General features: G+C 43.3%; 1 protein-coding gene across 1 annotated transcript in view; it reads right to left on the bottom strand.

The window, feature by feature from the left end:
• Positions 1-1,292: 1,292 nt before the first annotated feature.
• MIA (MIA SH3 domain containing) overlaps positions 1,293-24,053 on the bottom strand; it is a 34,444-nt gene continuing 11,683 nt past the window's right edge. Inside the window, exon 4 of the mRNA XM_069208107.1 lies at positions 1,293-1,827. Within this exon, the coding sequence (XP_069064208.1) occupies positions 1,804-1,827 (24 nt within the window). The 3' untranslated portion in view covers positions 1,293-1,803. The remainder of the gene's footprint in view (positions 1,828-24,053) is intronic.

Raw genomic sequence — 24,053 nt, 5'->3', positions numbered from 1 at the left:
TGACCTTGGGGAGCTGTTGTTGTTTTAATTTAGATTGAATTTTAAGACACTCTGTTGATTTGCTTTTCTTCAAAATGTACAGACTTCCTCGCCATATTTGGGCTGTCACAAAAAAGTGCCAGTGTTGAGAAATAAGTGTGGGTGTCGAGAACTGGCAATCACTGGCACAAATTAAGCACTGATTTGTGGTACCACAAAAACAATTCTAAAATATCAACCTGCAATAATATCACATGCAAGATAATGAATTATACAATATAATTGAGATAAGTAGACGTGGTGTTAAAAATGGTAAATCTATAGACTCCTAAGTACGCTTATGTTGACAACATTGTGCAAGTGGCTATTTTGCAGTCACTGTGGTTGCAATTGGATGTGACTGTCAATACTGTGACATACAACCCTTGGTACTAATATCACTTTATGCCAGCGAGCTCTGTTCCTGGGTCCCTTAGTCAAGCACACCCTGCCAAGCTAGCTCCAAAGGCTGTTCACTAGGATTGCATCCCTTGCAGAGATCTCATCCCAACTGACCCTCATGGAGATTCCTTCTCAGGAAAATATGAGAGATCGCTTGGTCAATATTCATTACCTTGCAGGTAAGTACATCGGGAGTAATTAATTCACAGCCAGTGTATCTACAATCACTACATCAGGAGTTCCCTTACATCACAACGTTGCAGATAAGTTTTATAACTAGTATTATATATATATATATATATATATATATATATATATATATATATATATGCAAAGGTTTATTTTTGTGCAAGCATATATTTGTTTATTTTTTGTATAACATTAATATTAAACATATGAACATATATTTATAACTTCTGTATGCTCTTTTATAATATGAATTGTATAGATGATGTCTTAAACCATTAAAACATATATGTACATATATATGTAGATATACAAACACATATATTCATAGATGTATACAGCTACAGCTAGAAGTAGCTACATATCCTCCTTCAAGTCCCTATTATTTTACCTCATCCCTAGTTTTATTTTTAACGTAAAATTGTCTTCAACAATATTATTAATATGCACTTGTATTTTAATGATTTGTCTAATATTATTAGATTTTAAAAAGTTGTATTTTTAAACTTACTTTTTATTACTTCTTTATCTAAATTATTCTAAATGCAATACATATTTTAAATGTACTTAATTTGAAGAGCGTTTTTTGTTTTGCCAAAGTTTCGTGCCGACCTGTCTACCAGGAGACATTTTCTACTCAGACCACTTTCCTTCCGGGAGAATAAAAAAACAAATAAACATATGTATGCTATTTTTAATGATGCGTTTAATTAATAAAGTAAGTACAAAAGTAAGGCATTCTGTATCTTTGAGACCTCCAGTCATGCTGGTTCTTGTTAGCAAAGTAAAAATTATTTTAAAAAAATTAGTTTCACTTATTTGAAGAAATAAATGTGATTTCATTGAAACATTCTCTGTAAAGCGGTTTTCGAGGAACCCTCAGCACTTATGTTTATGATTTTGTCACTTGTATCTCCAACAGGTGCTCTTACGATTGGTGTGCAGTTCTGTGCTAGGAGTAAGAATCAGCCTACTAAACAGGCAAGGCAGATATAATGAGGACAGGCAATGCCACGAGAACCGAGGCTCCTACACTAATAGCGGATCTCGTGACTGACGCCGAGCAGATGGGTGTTCTGTCTAGCTTCGGTGGCCGCTGGATGGCAGGCGGTTTGCCGAGGAGTCATCCCTGGTGGTTCTAGATGGAGAGAGCCTCGGTGCCTGTCTCTTCAGATGACCACGCCGGTGAAGCAGTACCTACTGACAGTAGAAGTCCCACTGCTGCAAACGGAAAAGAAAGAAAAATTAAAACTGCAGACTCCAAATAGTGATATTATTATGTATGTTTTTGAGACTTTGTATTTCATCCTCTAGCACCATCTTCTAAGTAGGGCTTGATGTGCTAGGGGAGCCCTCTTTGATGACTTGCAGGGCGTGTGCAGTGTGTAATTCCAGCCATGATGAGAGTTACAGTAGAATGGGTTGACAATATTGCCATGCCACCAGAGGCTAATACACATGAATAGTGAATAAAACCATAAAATAGGATAATCCTCAGTCCCCACCATGCGTTTACTGTGTGTGCAAGTGTGTATGTGTGAATGGAAATGTGTGTAGTTGTGTGGGTGAAGGTATGTAGGTGTAGATGTGTGCTATAGGTGTGTGGGTGGCAGTAGTTAAAGGGTGTGTGTCCGTTAGGTGTGGATGTAGGTGTTTCGGTGTGGATGCTGAGTTCTGATAAACAGGCATACCTAGCTGTGTGTATGTCTGTATGTGTCTTACTGGGTGTGTGGGTTTGCAGATTTCGTGTTTTATATGTGTGAGTGTAGAGTACGGGCACAGGTGTACATGTGAAGGGCTGTGTGTTTTGGGTGTATATGTGTGCATTGTCATGTGTGTGTGTGCGCAGTGGTCAATACAGAGTTGTGTTTTTTGTAAATGTGTCTGTTTGTGATGCAGAGTAGGTTTATACGTGTTGTATTGTATGTGACTGCACATGTGGATTAATAGTAATGCGTACAGGTAAGCGAGTATCTTAGTAAAGTTGTATGTATTTGTGTGTGTGCATGTGCGTTTCTGAGTTAGAGCTAGAAATGTGTGCAGAGGTGTATAAAGTATTATGTGTGCCGCAACGTCTATGTATACGGCCAATTGACTGAGGGTATGTAGAAGTGTGTGAGCAAAGAAAGAGAGATGTGGGAAAACCTGTAAATAGAGGTGTGTCTGTATGAATCATTCCCCCAGGCCTTTGCCAATTAAATCGTTCGTCGTTCTTCTCAACAAGATTTGCAAAATACAAATAATGCAACGCTAATATATATGTGTGTGTACATATTACATTTACTGTGCGTGTCTGTGTGTCTAAGTGTATAGATGCATGGGCCGGTGAGTGTAGATGGGCTTAAAGATTTTTGTTGAAGTGTTTGTCAGATTATAAAAGACGGAGTGAGGAGAAGTGTGCAGATGCTGGTTTGTAAACGTGGGTGGGAACAATAGCAATGTGTAGAGATAGGTTTGTATGTTAGTAAAGGTAGTTGTGCCAGTCTATATATCGGGTGTGTTGGGGTGTGTTTACAGCTAGGACTTTGGGGAGAAGTGTACGGCAGAGCATGTGTGTTTAGCAAAGTCTGTACAACTGCTGTTATTTGTGAGCATGTAGAGGTAGGTGTGTGTGTTATGTTTGTTTACTAATATTTGTATGTGAGGGCCTAATTTTAGAGGGAAGTGACATATCGTAAGTCTAAGGTGGAGGTTGGAGTTGGGTGGCGGGGGTGCTGTGTTGGAAGCCGGGAGCGGTAGTGCAGCAGTGTGGAAGCCGGGGGCCGGGAGCAGAGACCCACCAGGAGACCCGGTGAAGCAACGCACCGCAACAGTGCAGCAGTGGTGTGGCAGTTGAAAGAAGTCCACCTCAGGGAGACGGGGCATGGCCTGGGCCGCTCCAATCGTTTAAGTTTTAGGGCTTTAAGGGTGAGGTGCAACTGAAAGGTGCCAGGAGGATACAGGTGCGGCCCGTCCTTTACGGCGGAGGGGCCACGCCCCCCCACCTTTTGCCCCTCATGAAGAGTGCCGGTCAGGTTGAACAGAGGTCAGCCTGACAGACACTCTTCATGTTCAGGTCAGGCAGCCAGGAGCGAGACATGGGCGATTTGTGAAGACTCCTGGCTGCCTGAGCTGATGTTTGCTGGGTTGAAGAGGTCACATCTCCTGTGGGCATGACCTCCTCGGCTCAGCAAAGGTGCCTCGAGGCCCTCCCCGGGGTTGCGAGGGAAGTGTCACCCATTGACTTCAACCTGAGCGCTTCAGGTTTAAGCCCTGAAGCGCCCAGGGCGAGTGTCAATCAGTGACACCTCATCACAGAGTGGGGTGGGATCAGCAGTCTGACTGACCCCATACCACTTTGTGATGAAGTTGGGACTGCTGCCTTCCCTCATTGGCTGACCTAAGATCAGCCAGCGAGGGAAGGCAGCAGTTCCAACCCTCCTGGGACCTCCGAGGCTGAAGGTAAGTGTGTGTGTGATCTTTTTAAATGAATGTTTGGTGCGTGCGTGCATGTTTGAATGTTGATGAGTGTTGTTAATGGATGTGGGTGCGTGCATGTGAGTGTGAAAGAATGAGTGTGAGTGTGCTTCCCACCTGACCTCTCCCTCCTAAAACTGCTGGCCCCCACTGGGAGGACTGGAACAACAGGCACCCAAAGGAGTCTCTTGGCGGCAATCTTTTCTGCCCACGGTTCTAACATCGGAAGTGGTCCCAACAGCGGAAGTAGGGAGTCCTCGGCCACTGTCACTGTTTTAGTGAGTCCTTGAGGCACTGTGACTGCGAGCCAAGAGCCCCATATTTATAAAACGGGCGGATGTTAGCTGTAATAAAATGTGGCTAACCCCGATATTACAGAGGTCTCCCCTGATAACTCTGAGGGCCCACCAGTCTGGTCAACTCTTGGAACACTTGGGGCATTGAATCTGTCAAGAAGGCCTAAAGGTGGGATGCCCTGAAAAAAGTAGAATGGGGGAAAGGGGAGCCAGGGAGGGGAAGGTAAAAAGGCCAAGGACTGCAGGCCCCCACCGCGTGGGGCAAAAGCGGTCGGCATTAGGCCACTGCAGCTTGCTCCCGCAGCGGGTCCACTTACCTGAACTGTCCCCCCACCCAACTCGGCCATGCAGCAATTTCTGCAAAGCCCACCTATTTTGCCACAGGCCCAACACTCCGCCTGTATTGCAGTCTTTTTGTTCTGCACTATGCGCAGAGCCGGACTGGATGCACTGGAAGCCAGTTGAGTATCACACAAGGAAATATGGGCTATTCTCTGTCCGCTGGTTCTTTTTTGCAACCCTAAACAGCAAAATCTTTAAAGATATCAAGTACAGCGTGCTTGTGCCCCTCTGTGTTGTGCAATTTTAGAACAGCTTGATAGGGTCTGGCGGCGCTCATAGATATAAAAGGTACAAAAGGGTAACAAGGAACTGGCTCATCTTATTTACATCTAAGGAATACAATGACTGCAAAAAAGCTAAGATCTGGGTGTTTGCTCACAGGGAGTACATGTATGAAAACTAAATCGAACTCTTTACGGAGCAAAGTTAATCCTGCTTCGATATTGAAGGGTAAGAACCACATTTTCACCCTGTGGGTAAAAGAGAAGACTCTCCAAGAGGTTCTGAAATATGCTATGACCCCTAGTGAGAGACAAAGAGAGTCCCGAAGCTGGTGGTCCCAAGGGGATCTTGCACCAAAGGGGTCTTCCGACCAACAATTTCCCAGGGATGGGGCACAGCAAACATATCATCTCAAAAGCACAGTTCGCAAAAAGAAGACCAGGTCTCGCTTGGGGGGCCCTCCAGCTCTCCTTCTATGCTTTCTTTCCTGATATGGTCCAAGTAAGCGCCCCTTCCTTTAGCCCCGTGGTGGTGGTTATGCCCTCTTCATCCATTGAGGAGGGCTTTCCCCAAATCAGTGCCGAGGGGGTCGCTGGATGCAGAGTCCTGGAATGAGGACTTTAGACTGTCAGATTTGGATTTAGACTTATGCAGGAGATATTGGCAACAGGATAAGGATCATATTCTGCTTCTTGTGGGGACTACATCCCTACCTTTGTCTACAGGGCTGCACATTTTTAGAAGAATGCCCACATCCCATGCATCGTTGTATTCCCACTTATCTGTGATGCCTACTCTGGAACTAAGTGATAACTTCCCAAGTCAACCTCCTGACCAGGGAGTAAAGGTCTCTCCCTCATTACTTAGCTTAGAAAGACTTATTTCTTCGATTTTAAAATTGCTGGAGAAATTTATAGCAGGGTCCTACTGTATTTATGACACAGTGACAACAATCCTGCAAGAACTGACCAAGGATGACAACACCAGGGACTCAAACTAAGAACTGTTTGCTCCACTAAAAGTTTTTCCATTGACAGCTAGAGCATCTGAAATTATAGCTGTTCGGCCTTACGCAGACGTTAGCACTCAGGCAGGTAAACCACAGTGTAAAGAGCTATCCATCAAAACTGATTTGGTCGAAAGTCCAGTGGATTCAATACGCTTTATTTTCAACTCTTCCCCCGTTCGGAGGGAGCGGCAGGTAAAAATGACTTCCACAGAACAGAAAGTGTTTTCAATCTTTAAAACACTGACCAAGCAAGCAAAAGGTGCTGAGGTGTTACGCTGTCTTCCCCCGAATACTAAAAATAATTTTTTTTTAAAGTAAAAAAATGGAGAGGGATGAAGAGACTGTAGAATTACATGGAAATTCAGACGGAAAATGAAATTTAGAAAAGAGGCAGACCCCCTTCAAAGGTCAGAGGGGTTATCGCAATCTGTCTGCCTTACCCCCTGGTAGTAGGTAGCGAGTCTGGGTCCACAAGGCTATCTAACGGGGAGTTAGATGAGGCTTCAGCAATAGAAACTTCTGCTGAACAACCTCCTTGGGTACCACCTGCATTGAATTCGTTTGCTAGTCCTTTGAAGACCCTGGCTTGAAGAAAGGCTTCACTAATTTACCTAAATCCGAAGGAAACATCCCTCTTTGGTGCAATGTGGACATGTGCACATTAGACTTTACACCCATCTTTGATGCAGGCATAATTTTGGGACAGATCAACTTTGCTCAAATGTTTTTATGAGTCTGATTCTTTGAGGATAATCCAAAGCAGTAATATTGATTTGGTTTCCTTGTTATATTCTAGGGTGGGTTTCAAGTCAAGGGTGACTTTTTATTCCAAGCTTATGGTTAATATGATTTTACAAAACGCTGATTGTATGCAATGTAGGGGCATTGATGTTGTAACTTTTCTAGGAGAGAAGGGAAGACTCATTGGTGGGTGGGGGGGTTCCAAGCTCAGAGTCCCGAGGGGGATAGAAGGTGGTACCCCCTTTTCTGCCCCCCCTATAATAGCAGGTCCCTTGTAGACTTCCATAGGTTGAAAGTCTTCCTCAGAGGAAATGGCAGGCAGGTGACACTTAGGGAACCGATAAATTCCCCCATCCAAAACATAAATGACAGCTTAGACGGGTAGGGTTGGCTTAAATTTAGTATTCTAAATAATGTTATTGGGGTCTAGGCAATTGCCACAACTCCACAACTAGCAATTAGCTTAAAGTTGTCTCCTGGAATGCTGCGGGTGTAAAGAATGTCAGGGAGAAACTGATTTTTTATAATATATAAAGGCCAGATGTGATTTGCCTCCAGAAGACCTGATGCAACAGGGATTTGTTGTGTGAGGATTACTACACCCTAAATTGTAATGCTAGGCCATCTATAAAGGGGCATGAAAAGTGGGGAGGGGCATGCAAAGTGGGGAGGGCCATGTCTGTTGTCTAATAGGCTTAAATGAAAGTACGACTGTTATATAGATCCTAGTAATTTGTTTATGGCCCTAACCTTGTATGCTTCCTTTGCGGTCCAGAATTTGGTTCCCTTCTTATTGGTTAATGCTTACATTCCTCCTGAAGTAGCCTATGATGTTCTTTTGCATAGGGTCTTCTCCTTCATCAATAAAGCTCTTTACAGTGAGCAAGCTCCCCATGTAGTATTAGTGGGGGGTTTAAATTGGAAAGTGTCTAATCATGCTCTGCTTCAATTTTGCAAGGTTGAAAAAGAAGAAGCCTTGTAAATCCCCAGAGCACCTTTTAGCCAATGATAAGAACAGACAAGAGAGGGAGACTCCTACTCAATAATTTGAAGAGTAATGATTGTATCATAGCCAATGGGAGGTTCTCCTCGGACTCTCCAGCGTCATACATGAATATTTCTCCCAGGGAAGAGGCAATTCTAGATTATGTGGTGATAGGTTGTACCTCGTTCTTTTTGTTAGGTGACTTTAAGGTCATAAACATCCCCCTTAGTGATCATAGCCTGCTTGTATTCTCCCTGGGCTTGAATATGTTACCCACAGGGGCAAGGAAGTTTGATGGGTCGCTATCTAAATTTGATAACAAATCAGGGAGGCCACAGTGAGATCATAGGATGGTTACAGGTTCAATACGTATAATAGAAACTACTCTTCCAAAGCTCGAAGCCTGGGTGGGGGATGAAGTGGAAAACTTTGGTAGGTTTATGAAGAAGCTGTTAGCAGGGGCCACTCGAAAATCTTCTAAGAGTAAGTTCAAGGCGATTCCCTGTCCATTACTCCTTTTGAATAGGGAAGTAAATGCCTTAGTTAGGAATCAATAAGTAGTATATTCTTCTGAAAGGAATACAAGGCTGTATCTATCAAGGAGGAAAAAATGCAGTTGAAGGCCCGTTCTTAAAGGGAAACATGAGACACGCTTTTGGTCAACCAAAGGGAAGCTGCAGTAAAAAGGCAGGCAAGGTATTTTTGGTCCTTGGTTGCAGAAGGATGCAGTTCAAGAGTGCGTTCATCTCTCATACCTATTGATGAGGTCTGCTGGATTGAGTTTATTTCTGGTCTCTATACCCCTGATGGGGATGAGGTGAAATGGCCCATTGTAAAATGGGAATTACTTCCTTATGATTTTGCTTCTGAAAAAGAGATAGAGTTGGCTATTCAGAGAATGCATTCCACTGCCGTGATGGGTCCAGATAAATTACCAATTTCTGTGATAAAACAAGACATTCTATCCTGGAGCAAGATATTATTCTTGGATTTTAAAGTTTGTTACAAAAACAAAAAAAATCCCCCATATTGAATGGAAAGTTTTATAGAACCACTGTTCAAGAAGGGCATTCGAAACTGTCCAGGTAATTATTGTTATATTGCTCTCCTAGATGTGGTGGGTAAAGGTTTTATCAAATGTCTACTGTCCTGGTCAAGTGAGGAGGTGAAATAAAATAAAATCATTCCCTTGGAGCAAACAGGGTTAAGAGCAAATATAGCACTACGGATAACATAGCAGCCCTTCAAGTGATTAATGAGAAATACGTAAAAGCAAGAGGTGGAGTAGTTTATGAGGCCTTCATAGACTTCACAACTGCATTTGATAAAGTAGATCAGGCCTTGCTGTGGGAAAAGCTTGCCAACCTGGGTATGCCAAGCACTCTATCAGATCTAGTTATCGCACTACACTCTTCCACCTGTGCAGAATAAGTGATAGAGATCTGTCTAAAGAAATATCTGCTCTGAATTGATTAAAACAAGGGTGTCTTTTAGCTCCACTCCTCTTTTCATTATATATTTCAGATCTTCCTACTTATTTATCTAAGAGTGAGAGCTTTGCCTGATAATTGGTGGTAAACCTGTAGTTTGTCTGTTATATGCAGACTATGTAATAATCCTGGACCTTACCCAGAAAGGATTAAATAATCATCTCCAGACATTGAAACAGTACACAGATGTCCATTTTCTCAAGATTAACATCTCAAAAAGTAAAATTATGTGCACCCATGGGAAAAAGAAATCGAAATAAAGTAATTTTCAATGGTCCTTGGGGGCACAAAAGTTAGAAATTGTGAGGCCATCTACCTTCCTGGGGAAGATAATGTATGGGAATCTCAGGGATAAGGCCCATATGGAAAATAATATGTGTAAAGCCAGTTCAGAAGGAAAAGGTTTAGGGGCTTTGTACAGAGTGACTGGGAGGACACACTTTTTGCATCTCCTCAAGGTCTATCGTGCAAAAATTCCAGCGCCGCTCCTTTATGGTCTGTCATTGATTGACATATCTAAATTGGGCTCTCTGAACTTGATGGAGGGTAGAATCCTTAGAAAGTTAATCTCTAATAACACTGCTAACTCAGTGGCAGCCCTAAGGTTGGAGATGGGCCTGAGAAGTGCGTTTCCACAGGGTCTGGCAGGGATGGAACGCTTGATTGCCTGTCTTGCAAGGAGCGAGGAAGATACATTAAGGTCCCTGTTGGAGAAAGAAATATGGACGGATAATAATAACAGAAGGACTATTATCTGTAGAAATTTCTCATTCCTCTTAGAGATGCTAGCGTTAGATCATAACTTGGTATTTGCTCTAACACTGCAGCAACTAGAAGCCAATGTAAAACAGGCTACGTGGTCCTTAAGTTTTCAATCGGAAAGGAAGAATGCCTGAAAAAAGAGTCTTTCAGAATTTAACAGAACTCATCTTAGTTAAAAAGAATTTGAAACCTTATATCCAATGGAATTTGCCACATGGGGTTAGACAGTTTTGGATCCTACTGCCGCAGGGTTTGCTTCCACTGAATGCTCTTGTGAAAAAATGGTATGGTACTGCAGCCGATTGTCACCATTGTTGATCTAAAGTTCAAGATCTAAATCACGTATTATTTATCTGTGCTGCACTTTCACCATTTCGGTGCAAATGGCAAATGGTAGAGACCCATTTGCCTCCAGTTGTCTATTCTCTCTGCCTCTAAGTTACTACAGTCATTGTATGCACCTCCTAATGAAATGTTCTGTTACAGGATTTTTTACTTTTTAAAGTGTTTTTTAAATTTGTAATAAGTGTAATCTATCTGATTATTGTGATTTCTAAGCTTATCTGTGTGTGTATTGTATGTAGGGGGCTACTTATCTATTTATTCTTTTATGTGGATCTCTTTGAGAGTTCTTTAACATAAATAAAAATAAACTTGAAACTTTAAGAGGGTGTGAAGATGGATGTAAGATTGTGTTTGGAAGTGGAGTGTTTTTATCCCTGTGTATAGAGCTGTGTGTGTGTGTGTGTCTCTGAATGTTTATCCTTGAGCTCATATATCGAACACAAGATGTGTTGGGGGGAAAAAAGGAAAAGATACGCGTATGTTCCAAACGTAACCCCGCCTATGGATATTTGAGTTGGATTAGCTAGCTAGGGGGATCCCCTTTTATGAAACAGGTGGTCTCACACACTTAATAATGTCATGCTTCATCATTGACCATCTCTACCCACTGCGGTAGGACAGTGCCGCCAGGTCGGACTCAACCTCTCAGAAGGTCTACACTGGAGAGAGTTCTTACATAAATATTACTGGATAGATAGGGGATCCAGATGAGCTAAAAATACCTAGCAGACTACCGGTAAATTCTATCTTTTAGAAGGGTGTCTGTGGGTATGGTTAAAAATATGTTGACGGCTACTGTGAGGATAATGGCTCACCCCATCATTAAAAAGCCAATCCTTCAGATCAGCCATTAATGTAGCAACTTGTAACACACCAGGAATGCCTTTCAGTGCTATTTTTTTTACATATGGCCCAGTTAACAGCACTCACTAAGTATTCTCAGTTGCTAGTGATCTCCTTGCCCCCTAGTTTTTCTGTTCTCTACAACTACTTTGTGTGTGTGTGTGTGTGTGTGTTCTGGGAGTTCATTGACAATTTCACAGACATAAAGCATGGTGACCCCATTCTTTCTTTATCCTTTACCATAAAGCTTGTTTGTGGCAGTATTGAGTCATTCTACCAAGGCCTGTGTGAGCTTTAGCTAAAGATGTGCCGGAGCTCATGTAGCTCTTATTTTCTTGTACTGCATGCAACAGTTGCCCACATTTGTTCCCCGGAAAAGTAGTGCAGATGGTCACATACCCATTTAACCTAAACAAGAGGTCTTCAAGACAAAGCGAAACAGGTTTGCATGAATTATGATCCTCCTTTTAAAGTAAGTGCTTTGCAACACTGTAAAGTTATTCCTGTATAAACGCATCAGCTAGGACCCTGCTCGGGTTGACTGATGAATGTTTATGATGGCAGGTGTAGGATGCTAGCAGTGATTAATTTGTAAAATAACTGCCCGTCCCAACATTATTATTTTTAGGAATGATGCGAGCCGCTGCTAATCCACTGCTGTTCAGAGTCTCCTCCTACCTATGCCAGTAAACAGAGGTCTAACTGTATAAAAGAATTATGGGAACTGTGATCTTGAGCACAGAGGGGGTAGGGTCAATGAGTGGGGGTGGGGTCAGAGGCATATCTATGAAAGAATGAAATATTCTAAACTGTATTCTTAGACTTTAACCTATAGATAAATGCATATAGAATATAACGCACACACATTAAATGAAAAACAAAAGCAAGATAATAATCTCCACAGTGCTGGAGGCATTATTCATCCTTTCAACCTGAGGCAACCTCAGGCAGCTCAAGGTCATCATTAACCTGCATGAATGGTTATTCTTTAAGAGAAGGTATGGGAACTGTTTTGATAAAATAAAAAAAACTTGGAAATGTCTTTCTCAATAGATCCCATCCACTTAAACTGCCAGCAATCCACCTGCAGACTGTCCAGTCAGTCCGGCTGGTGAGCAACCTGTGCACCGACTGGGAGGTGAACAAGACTCTTTTTATTTCCATTGCTGTTTGTGAAAATAGAAGAAGGGCTGCCAGATACACTGAATGCTGAAAGATCAATATATTGTCTGTTCTTCTATTTCTACAGACTGTTATGGAATTAGAAGGAATCTGCTGCACAACGGGGCTGGGATACTTTATGAGGAGGCAAAGTGTCCAGGTGCCCTGATGAAACTGCTGAGGAGCCCACCAGCATAAATTAAGCAATACGTGTATGCATTAATATTATTTAATGTTAAGTTATAGTTTGGATTGGAATATGTGTTTTGAAGGTGTGAAAAAGAAAGTGTGCTGTCTTAGGGTATTGGTTTACATATTAAAGACATATCTGACCATTGCTAAATCCTCACTAAGGGCCAGATGTATCATTATTTCCAATAGCGATTACCTAATTGCGATTTTTTGCGATTTTTTGCGAATTGCAATTAAGTAATCAGTATTGGAATGTATGAAACTCCAGGAGTTTCATATTGCGATTTGGAAGGGCTAGAAAATGGACCTACCTCATTAATATTCATGAGGTAGGTCGCAATTTGTGACCAATTGCGAATGGCTACAATCACAGGAATGGTGGCCTGTTGGGCTCAGCAGGCCACCATGTCTGTGATTGCTCAATAAAGCAATCTTTTGTTTTTAAATGCAGCCTGTTTTCCTTAGGGAAACAGGATGTGTTTAAATAAGAAAAATGAAAATGTTTCTTTTCATTTTTTAAGAGTAGGCAGTTGTCCGTAGAACCACTACCTGTTCCTAAAATTTTTTTTTTTGGGGGGGGGTGTTTGAGTCCTCATATGTAGTAAAAGACAGGCAAGAGGCCGCAGCATACCCCAGCCTTGGTCATTGCTCTGGTGCTCCAGCGACACTAAAGGAACGAACGACCCCCATCAGCCTTTGGGGAGGGGGCAGAACTTGTCCACCCCATCCTCCTAGCTGTTCGGTCTTAAGACTTAATCATTGGACTCTTACCAGAATCAGATCTCAAGAGAAAAATTGGGTGGGATTTAATTAATTCACACTATCCTAATGCCTGGAGGAGATGGTTCTATAGAAAGCCAAAAAGGGTTCCCACATTCTAAGACACCTATCCGAACCATTACTACAATCTAAGTCATTTATTTATTTTCTTAGCTGCCAACAGCCAATCGTTGTGGGTAGGGGGGAAGCTAGAGATCCACTTAATGCATTTTTCCCGCCGGGCTATCAAAACCAAATAAAAAAAGAGATGCCTCAGAGGTCTCTCCAATCTGTCAAGCAAATTCCACTCGGCAGCCTCATATAGCCCAAATACAACCATTGGTAGAGTTATCTCATGACGCCTATTTATAATAGACAAAATCAACTTGCCCACTTGTTTCCAAAAAATATGTATCCCTGAGCACAGCCACCAAAGATGAATATCATCAGCTCCCTCTAGATCATACTTTGGGCAGTTGCTCTTCCCTTTGATAGATATTTTAGTAAACTTTTGGGGGGTCCAGTATGCCCGGTATACAGTAAACAAGTGGTTCCACCGCAAGGGGGCAGGTTTAACCACAGACCAAAGAATCTTCATAGAGGCCCGCCAGTAATAAAGAAGGTCTAGGGCAGGAAAAACGAGATCCAATCCCTCTATAGAGGGGGGAGAAGATGCATCTTCAGCTTGTATGAGTACCCAGTACCACTTTGAGATCTCTTTGTTGTGGCTCTGTGGACCAGAGACTTCCCTCTCCCAAGCGGTGGAACACCCGGCCTCCGGTATCCCATGCACCCAGCCTTTAATCTGAACATATTTAAATCTGGACAATTTAGCATTAGTTACTTCAGATAGAGATTCCCAGGAGGTAACGGAACCCCCACTAACTAGATGTCCCCAATGCATGATTCCTCCTTCTATCAGTGGCTTAACTAATACATCCTGGAGACATATCAGGGTACCGGGAGAGTTCCAGAGTGGGGCCAACTCACTATAATACAGAATGCCCAATCTCATTCTCATTGTATACCAGATGCTGCAAGCATTATAGAGAACTTTTAGCCTAACTTTTTTGTAGTATTTGGGGTGGCCAAATTTATAAAGAAACTGTGTACCCTTGTCCCGGAAACACCCTGTCAGTACCTGAGGCCGAGGGGCTAAAAGTTCCTTAGAGAGGAGTGATCTGATATTTTTCAGCTGGAATGCCCAATAGTAAAGCTGAAAATCCAGAAGTGCAATTTCCCCATCTAGCTTTTTCTTCCTGAATTTTTTCCAAGCTATTCTATGGTTTTTATCAGACCAGATAAAACTAACTAGCTCCCCCTGCAGTTTCCTTAGCCTTTCAGTTTTAAAAGATAGTGGCATAGCATTAAATATAAATGAGAATTTTGGCAGTACCACCATTTTTATTATGGGTGAGCACAAAGTGCTCCATCCATTCTGTAATCTCTCTTTGGGTTTGAAACCATGCCCATGCCATGTCAGTCACTTACATTGGTTTGTGGGCTTGCCTTTTAAAATCTGCTTGCTTTCATTTGTGAAAGGCATGCATACATCATGCCTTTTCCGGTGTTTAGCCCACCTACTCAGCACCGGTAAAATACCAAAAGCATAAGAGGTTCGATGTTTTCAGCCGGGAGTCCAGACTACTTTATCTGTTAATTTTCCATGCAGCGCGATCGCGCTGTGGGTTTTTTGCTTTACAACGCTAATTCGAACAAATGCGAGACCCGTTGCATTGAAAATGTTTGTTTGATTTGTTCTGCCTAATATAGAAAGACGTAAATGTGACCATTGAACGAGTAGCTTCTTAGTTTCCCTAAGGCGCTGCACAAAATTCACTTGGGCCATCTCTGCCAGTTTCTTAACCACTTTAACCCCTAGATATCAAATTTCATCTTTTTTCTAATGGGTTATCTTGAGGGCCATTCCAAGTCATTAGTTCAAATGTATCTATATTAACTGAATATCCAGAGATCCCTCCAAAGCTAGCAATAATTTCCCAGAGTGCCGGGAAAGCACATTGGGGGCTCTGTGTATATATCAGGAGGTCATCTGCATAAAGGGCTTCCTTCAGGACCCAATCATGATACTGAAAAGGTGTAATTCTCTGATCTGCCCTGATTCTCCTAGCCAGTGGTTCAATATAAAGATTCAAGAGGAGAGAGAGGACAGCCCTGTTGAGTGCCCCGTTCCATCTTAACCTGTGAGGATAGAATGTTGTTATCCAGAACCCGGGCAGAGGGAACCTTATAGATAGCTTTAATTGCATTAATAAAGTTATCTCCCAAATTGTTGCGGTCCATTACCGCCTTCAGAAAGTGCCAACTCACTCTATCGAATGCCTTGGCAGCGTCAATTGTTAATATGGTTAGAGGCATATTCATAGTAGTTGCCAAATCGATTGCAGCAATTAAGTCATGAGTCAAGTCTCCTAAATATCGATTTCTCATGCATCCTTTCTGATTAATATGCACTAAGTCACCACTCACCTTGTCCAACCTCCTAGCAAGTTTTTGGGCAAAAATGTTATAATCATTATTGAGCAGTGAGATGGGTCTATAAGACTCACATCTTCTCGCGTCTTTCTGGGGCTTTAATATTAAGGTTATGGTAGCTTCATTCCAAGAGGGTGGAACCGGAAGGGAATCTATAAAGATAGAATTCATCAACTGCGTCAGAACTGGCGAAAGCTCTTCTCTCAAGAGTTTATATACTTCTGCCGGTATCCCATCTGGACCAGGTGCCTTCCTATTTTTCAGGCCAGCAATAACACTATCTACCTCACTAAGGAGAAAGCATTGATAAAGGCTCAAATTCTTAGCTGGTTCTAATCTAGGGAGTGTATCCCCCTTTAGCCAATTTTCAATTACCTTCGCTGAGGTCTCCAAGTCATCTCTGTATAGTGTAGAAAAAAACCTGACAAATTCTCCTGCGATATTGTAATCTTCTGAGGAGGTTCTGCCCGCTTCGGCTTGTATTATTCCTTTAACCTTATTCCTGACCTTCTCGGACCTCGTCTTCCATGCTAATAACTTGCCACAGCCTTCGCTATACTCAAAATGCGCCAGTTTACTAGTTTCCCATTTGCTCTTCACAAATTGTTTCTAAAAAGACCTCGAGTGAATTTTACACTTCCTGGATTTGGTGCTGTAAGTCTGTGTGCATTGTTGGATGCTGGGAAGATTGACTTTGGGTTTGCAGAGTACGGAGTTTATCCTCAAGAGACTCTATTCTGGTTCTGGTTCTCTTAGCTCTGAAAGCAGCATAGCTAATCAATTTTCTGCAAATAAAAGCCTTATATGCTTCTCAGACCGTGGCTATTGACCCGGAACCCAAATTAATCTCAAAGAATTCCTTAGAGTCCCCTTTCAACTTTAAGAAAATCTCTTCTTCCCCCAAAAGAGAACGATCCAGTGTCCATCTAGTGCGTGTACGAGAGTCAGCAAAGTTTATAACCAGCTAAACAGCTGAATGGTCTGAGAGATGACTAGGCTGGTGGTAAATTCCTATTAAATTATTTCAAAGTTTTGCATCTATCAGAAAAAAGTCAATTCTGGAAGCATGCCCAAAATCTTATTCCAAAAAGTGAACTCCTTAGTCTGACCCATTCTGTTGCGCCAAGGGTCAATCAGACCAAAATTTTCCATTAAGTTATACAGGCAGGTTCTCATATTAGGTGTACTGATGGTCGGTCTGGGGGTAGACCAATCTAAGGAGGGATTAAGCAAAACATTAAGGTCCCCGCCGACTATTATCAAGTTCTGAGCTCTTCCAATTAGTTGCTCGTATAGATCTCTGAGTGGGCCCAAGTCGTCCACTTTGGGGCAATAATAGGAACCAGGGTGTGTTGAACTCCTCCTAACTTGGTATTTGCCAAAACTCCTCTCCCCCTGGGATCATCACTGACATCTGTCAGCTGACTTCAAACTTTACTCTTAACAATAATTGCTACCCCTTTCACGTTGCAGGATTGATTAGTACAAGCAAAGTGGGTGATCCACTTTTGTGACTTAAGAATACCCATCCACTCCTCATGTCTTAGATGAGTCTCCTGCAGGAAAATAATCTGGCTATCAGATAGTCTTAGGATCGCAAGAATTCTACTCCTTCTGCAGTTCACTCTAAGGCCATTTACATTCCAAGTCAGAATTTTTTATTTGAAAGTATCGCCGGGTCCCATACTCATGTCTTTATCCAGATGGAGAACTCTTGTCTAACAGCAACAGTTGTACAACCGTGCCAGAACTAAAAAAAAATCATTTTTCCCCATCTGCTCCCCACCCAGTGTGACCTTAGTTGAGTCATTAAAACATGTGACACACTACCCTTCCCAATATCCTCCCTTTGGAACCCTCCTTGAAACCATATTGGGTGGCTCATACTACCCATTGGGCCTCAGCCCTCCGCAGCTCACTGGCTCTCCCTTTTTATCTGATCAATCAAAACCCTAGCTTCTTGGGGATTGTGGAAATTATACATTTTGTTTTTCCACATTACCCGCAAGGTGGGAGGGAACCTTAATTGTGGGGTGGCACCCAGAGACTTAAAATCCTGCATAACCTTCCCCAGCTCCCAGCGTCGATCTAGTGTTGCCCTGGACATATCAGATCTTATTAGGGATGACCAACGCTCATGCTGAAAGCCCTGGACTTTGAGAGCTTCTGCAAGAATCAGTTATTTTACTCAATATGAGGCGAAATTAACCAGAACCTTTCAAGGTTTCTCCTTGTTAGAGTTTTTCTTGAAAGGGTCCCGGTGGACTCTCTGAATTTCCAAAGCCAAATCTAGGGAGGTCACCGTTGGGATATGGTCATTAATCAATGATATTATAAAGTCTTTAATGTTGTCTCCTTCTGCCCGTTCTGGAATATTCAAGAATCTGAGGTTGTTCCTCCTGCAATGATTTTCAAAGGATTCTAGTTTCTCTCTCAGCTCCTTCTCATTTCGCTTCAGCGTTTGGACCTCATGGGTGTTCGACTTCACATCTGCCTGTAGTGTACAGATAGAGGACTCCATAACCCCTAGCCTCTCCGTTAAATTAGTGATTTTCTTATCGAGACCATCACAAAGCCCCTGGATTTTAACTTGATTGGATTCAGAGACAGCAAATTTGTCTCTCATCTCATGTAGTAATGACTGAAGAAGGGAGTCCATGTGGGATGCACTAGTTTGTTCAGACTCTACCTCGTGCAGAAACCCAGACACCCCCCTGTCTTGTTCTGCCTCCTGCATAGATGGGCTAGGTGATAAAACAGACGAGGAGGGGAACTGCCGCCATATTAGCCAAATTCACAGCCGTATCTGCCAAGGAAGTGGGCGCAGTTTGTAGAGCACTGGACTGGTCTAGTACTTTAAAGAAGGACCTAAGAGATGGAGTAACTTTAGAGTCGCCCAGTGGTAAAGCTTGCGGTGATTTTAGCTGGTGGGGCTTGATACTCTAGAGGAGAAACCCCTCCCTCAGTTCGTGGATGAGGAGGCAAAAATAGTAAAGAGGCTTTACCTTTGTTAGCGCACTTGCTCCTTACCCCAGGACCCGGTAGAGACAGCGCTGATGAAGCTGGAAGAGAAGCTGGGGGGTCCAACCCAGGCTTTGAAGATAGCAGCTTCTGCCCCCGTAACCATGTTCTGGCCCCCAGACCAGATGGACGCCTGGGGGTCATGCAGGAGGGCAGGTGGTGGAAGACCTGGGGCGTAAAATGGTGTTGGCAAACATCCTAGTTGCGAGGGAGCTCCAAGGCCTGCTCCCCCTGAAGATCCTGATTCAGCCCAGGCAGAGCCAAGTACAAGCCTGTGCTGACTCTGTCCCTGCTGCCCTGAAGGTAAAGCCTGGCCGCCGCCCCTCTATGTCGGCGAAGCGACCAGGCTGCTTGGATCCAGCGTGGGGGGAGCGGTGGCTCGAAGGGGGCACCTAAACACGGAGCACCCATCCGCCTGGGGTACCAGGTAGGTGAAAACATAAAAAAAAAAAAAATGTGAACCGAGGCTCCTCCCCGCAGCGGGTAACTGGCGATGCAGCAAGCAGAGGGCTGAGACCACTGTCTGCGCATCTCAGTGGGCCGCCATGTTCCCCATCGTACACAAGTAAATGTTTTTGCAAGCATTCACAGAGGGGAATTTGCGAATGGGTTACTACCAATTTGAAATTGGTGGTAACTACGATTGTTTTACGACCATACATACCTTTGCGATTCGGTATTAGGAAGGGACACCCTTGACACGCCCCTTCCTAATACCAAATCGGTATGTAGATGCAAATCCAATTTGCAATTCTGTAACAAGTTGCCGAATTGTTAATTGGATTTGTTACATACCAAAATGCAGTTTTTGCGACCGCCGTTTGCGATCGCAAAACACTTTGATACATCTGGCCCTAAGTCCTAACAGTAGGTAAACCCGACATCTTTTAACCAGGGACACTGAAATGATGCCATTGTGAAGCCGCAGCGATTTTAGCATAATTATAGATTTGCCACATAATTCATCGTCTGCTGTATAATATGCAGATGTTGACAAAACAATTGTTTCAAGCTGAAGCAGTTCAAAAGTTACTAAAAATGTGACAACACATGTTGCTGCCAAGTGTAAGGCCCTTTACAAAGCTGGACTGGTAACATTGTATATTGTTATGTTTGGATGTTAAACTGGTACTACTGGGGCACATCCAGTGCCCACAGAGTCTTACCAAGTTTAAAGATGATGAAATAATGAAGTAATACTATTAGAAAATGTGCTGCTTTATGCCACATAATTTGCCTTTTCTAGCTGCATACTTTGCTCAGTCCTGCCACATAATTTGGCCCTTTCCTGCAGCATAATTCAAGTGCCCCTGCTTTTAACAAATAGCACAAACAAATTTCAATTTGTCATTATATCTGCGTACAGCTTTATAGGAACCCCTCAGATCTGTGTTCTTTTCACTCACATATTTCGGCAGCTGAAAGCAACCAAAATCAAGTTGTGAAGCTCTGTGGAAAAGTTCAGAATTACTTGGAGAATCAGATCCAAAACGATTGATTATCCTGGTAATTCCTAATTTCTGAGAGGACCCTTCTAAGAGGACCCTTCCTGTATCTCACGTAATCCTTTGGTAACTCTGTTCCTGCCCCTAAAATTACTGTTCGTACATAGACTTCAGCTAATGAATTACTTTTGTAACTGTACTGGAGAAAATCATGACATTCTAAGATCATTAATTTATAAAGAAGTTTTCCTATCAATTTGTGATAACTGCTTGCTTGTGAAAAACATAATTAACTCCATAATTAGTCAATATCAATTACCATTTTTTGTTTTTATTTCTAACTTGTCATTGTCCACCCAAAAGTAATTTTTTTAAAGCATCATCAAAAAACAGGTGTATCAACATGACTTAGGGCTTGACGGATGGGTTACTCTTTCACAAATGTGAGAGATATCCCATTAGCCATATTACAAGTAGCATTGAATATAATGCATTTGTAATACGGCGGGGAAATATTCAGCACGTTTGTGATTTGAAGTATCTCATCCGCCAAACTCTATATGAGGCCCTTAGATCTACCTTTATGCTAGAGTAGCCTAAATATATCCAACATACTTACACGAGGAAAAGGCAGCTTTAGCTTGAGCCTAACTTGACTTTTAAAGTAAAAAAATATGTTTTATACTTTACACTTGTCTCCAATTTGACAGCTCTTGAAGAGTGACTCAGAACCACACTAGCAAGTTGCGGTTCAAGGGAGGGAAAAAGGAAGTGGCAGTACGGTGCGTGGCGGGGGAATGAAAAAATAATAATTTTTTTAACTTAGCTTTCACACTGCGCTGCACCGTTTCGATGCTCCCCTGCCTGCCAGAAGTTGCAAGCACAGGCTCCCAGCCTACCCTGTGGCCAATCCTAACGCTGCTTTTATGCATGAAAGCAGTGTTAGGATTGGACGAAGAGCCCTGGCTGGGTGCTCGAGGCAGAGTGGAAGTCTCTGCCTGCTGTCTCCAACCTTGCAACACAGTGCTGGGTTGGAAAGACCCTAGTGCTCATGTGTTTTTGGCCGTCCCGAGATAGCTGGCCAAACACACATGCACACTGAGGGGAGTGCTGTGCACTCCCCCAAGGTCAATGTAATGCCCCATGGCCCCGCCCCTTTTACCACAAAATCATAATACACATAGTTTATTATGATTTTGTTGTAAATGTTTTGCAGCTGCTGGCCAGGGGGTGGGGGAGGGTGGTTGACGCTCCTTTGCTATAGCGGAGGAGCCACCCCTGAGACTAGCCTGTGTTGCTTGTGCAAGGCCCATGTAGAATCCTTCGAACATGTCACTTGTATATGTCCGGCTTTACTTAATTTCAGAAGAAAGCTGCTCAGTCTGATATTTAATGAATCTAGAAGTAGGTCAATACTTGACACCACATAATTGTTTTCTTAGCTCTGAAATCAACATATACCTTAGGTGCCTTATGTTCTTTTCTGGACAAGCGAAATTTGAGCATGAATTGGTTAGTGATGATTGATATTATATGTGTAGTAATATTTCAGATAATAGTTTGTTGCATTTTTACTTCGATCCCAGCAGATGTGCTCTTAAGTTGATTTGTCTTATTGCGAATGTTTTTTTATCAATACAATAAAGAAACAACATACCTGGAAGGTTTCCAGGACACTCATAATGAGGTCCTTAATGTCACATATGATTATTTCTGGCTGAACAGGACAAGTACCAACAACCTTTCAGAAGGGCTCCTAAAATGTCATCTGTTGCCTGTTGTATTTGTTTAGTATTCGAGGTCTATGAATAACTAGTATTTCTGTGAATTTATATAGGGGCTCTAAAACATCTCTGAGTAGCTATATCTGAGGCTAGGAGAATGTGAGTAGTTAGAGGTCTATCATAGTCGCAGGCCTGCCAACCCACACAGTGCCGCAGTGTGTCAGCACAATATCGGCTCCTACACAAGGTCACCCGGTGAGGAGCCGATATCCGATGGTGGCAGGGAAGACAAGCTAGAAACCACTGCTAAGACCGGATTTCCTACTCGTCTTTGGAGGCTTTAAGCAGCCGATGCCCATTGAGAGATGTAAAACACCCAAGGATGTCGGCAGCAGCCTCAACAAACTTTTGTTTTTGGCTTTTGCTGGAGGGGAGGAGGTTGATGGGGGCAGGAGACGGAGACAGCTGGGGCTTTCAGGCAGTGATTTAAATGGACTGGTACTGAGTATCGGCACTTCTGAGTGTTCACCCTTTGAGTACCACCACTTCTGCTTGCCTAAGAAGAGTACTGGTACTCGCGGGTAGCACAGCAAGCTCAGTGGAATGTAAAGGTGCCGATGAACAGCTGATGACGGAGCTCTCTGAGTAGTGTTTTGTGCAGCAGTTAGTCATTCTTGTAGGCAGAATCTGCCGCCTTCCGTGACTCGCTATAAATCTAAGTTATGACACCATGGTGTTACAGCAGAGCACTCCGGCACAGCTCTGTAATCAGGCTGAGGTGTAAGGGAGTGAAATAGTTACAGTGATGCAGAGCAGGTGGCAATCGAGCCATAGCAGGTCGGACATCAGGATGGGTAAGCACTTGTTAAAACAAATGTACTGACTGCTAGGTAAGCGTGCGTGGTTGCAGTATGTTCCTGTACGTGTTTGCATGAATGGGTGCTGTTGTTTCCAGTCATCCTAGCTGGCAAATAGCCCCTGTATCAGAAAAGCCTGTCCTGTCTCTGAATCTCAGCTGCCAGGGTTAGATTGTGCCAGCTCAGGGCATCCGATCTCACCAGCGTGTCTGCCTTTCCCTGCGGGAAGACTGCACTGTCTTAACACAAATGTACCTTGGCGCGAAGACGTCATTCCCATGCTGATTATTTTGTAAATGTATTTGCATTTCATCTTAATGAAAAAAGTAGCTCAGGTAGTTCTTGATGGTGCAACTGCGGTATAGTAATGAGTCGCTGTAGATCATTGATTTCAAAGAGCCTTGTTTAATTCTAGGGACAAGGCCAGTAGTGGTATTCCCCTACTTTTTGCTATGGTTTATTATCCCCAATATGCAGACTATTGCGTACAGTAAACTGCGTAAAGACAGTGTGGGCAGTCTAAGATGTTTTAAAGTTTTTGGTCACCATAGTGATAACACATGAAACTTAAAAAAAAAATAGGCCCTCATTTTAGGAACGAGAAAAGACCGATGCCGCGGCTACCAGCCGTCCGCCATATTATGACCACTGTCAGATCTCCGCCACAAGAAGGGCGGAAATCCGGCTGTGGCCATACTGGCGGTAAGGTGGCGCTGCTACCACCAGCAGTGCCACGCCAGTAGATCGCCGCCAGCCGTATCATGACACAAGATAAGGCCTGCCAGTGTTCTGTTGGAGGGTGCTGCTGGCGGTAGCAGCGCCTCGCCCCGTCTCCTGCCGGAGGACCCCCTGGATCCAGATAAGACGGGTCTCCGGCAGCGGAGGAGGGTGCGGGGTGTTGGGTGTGTGGGGGGGGGTGAATGTATGTGCGTGCGTGAATGCAGGTGAGTTTTGAGTGTTGAATGCGTGTGTGCATGTACGGACGTGTGAGTGCGTGTATGTTGTGCAATGTGAATGCATGTCTGCGTGTATGTTTGGAAGTGTGTGCGGATGTGTGTGTGATTGGATGTATGCAAGAGAGTATGTATGTGTGAATGAGTCTGTGTATGTGTGTGTGCGTGTGAAGGGGGGCATGGATGTAGAGGGGTGGAGGGGTTGGAAATGTAAGGGGAGAAGGTGGGTATCTGGAGAGGTGGGGGGCACCCTTTCAGTGACAGGGAAGGAATTACCTGTCACTGATATGACCTACTGCCATGGTTTTCATTTCAAGCACCGCGAAAACCATGGTGATAGGCGGGGTC

This window comes from Pleurodeles waltl, chromosome 9 (genome assembly GCF_031143425.1).
Source record: "Pleurodeles waltl isolate 20211129_DDA chromosome 9, aPleWal1.hap1.20221129, whole genome shotgun sequence".
NCBI lineage: Eukaryota > Metazoa > Chordata > Amphibia > Caudata > Salamandridae > Pleurodeles > Pleurodeles waltl.
This window is presented reverse-complemented; position numbering and strand designations above follow the sequence as displayed.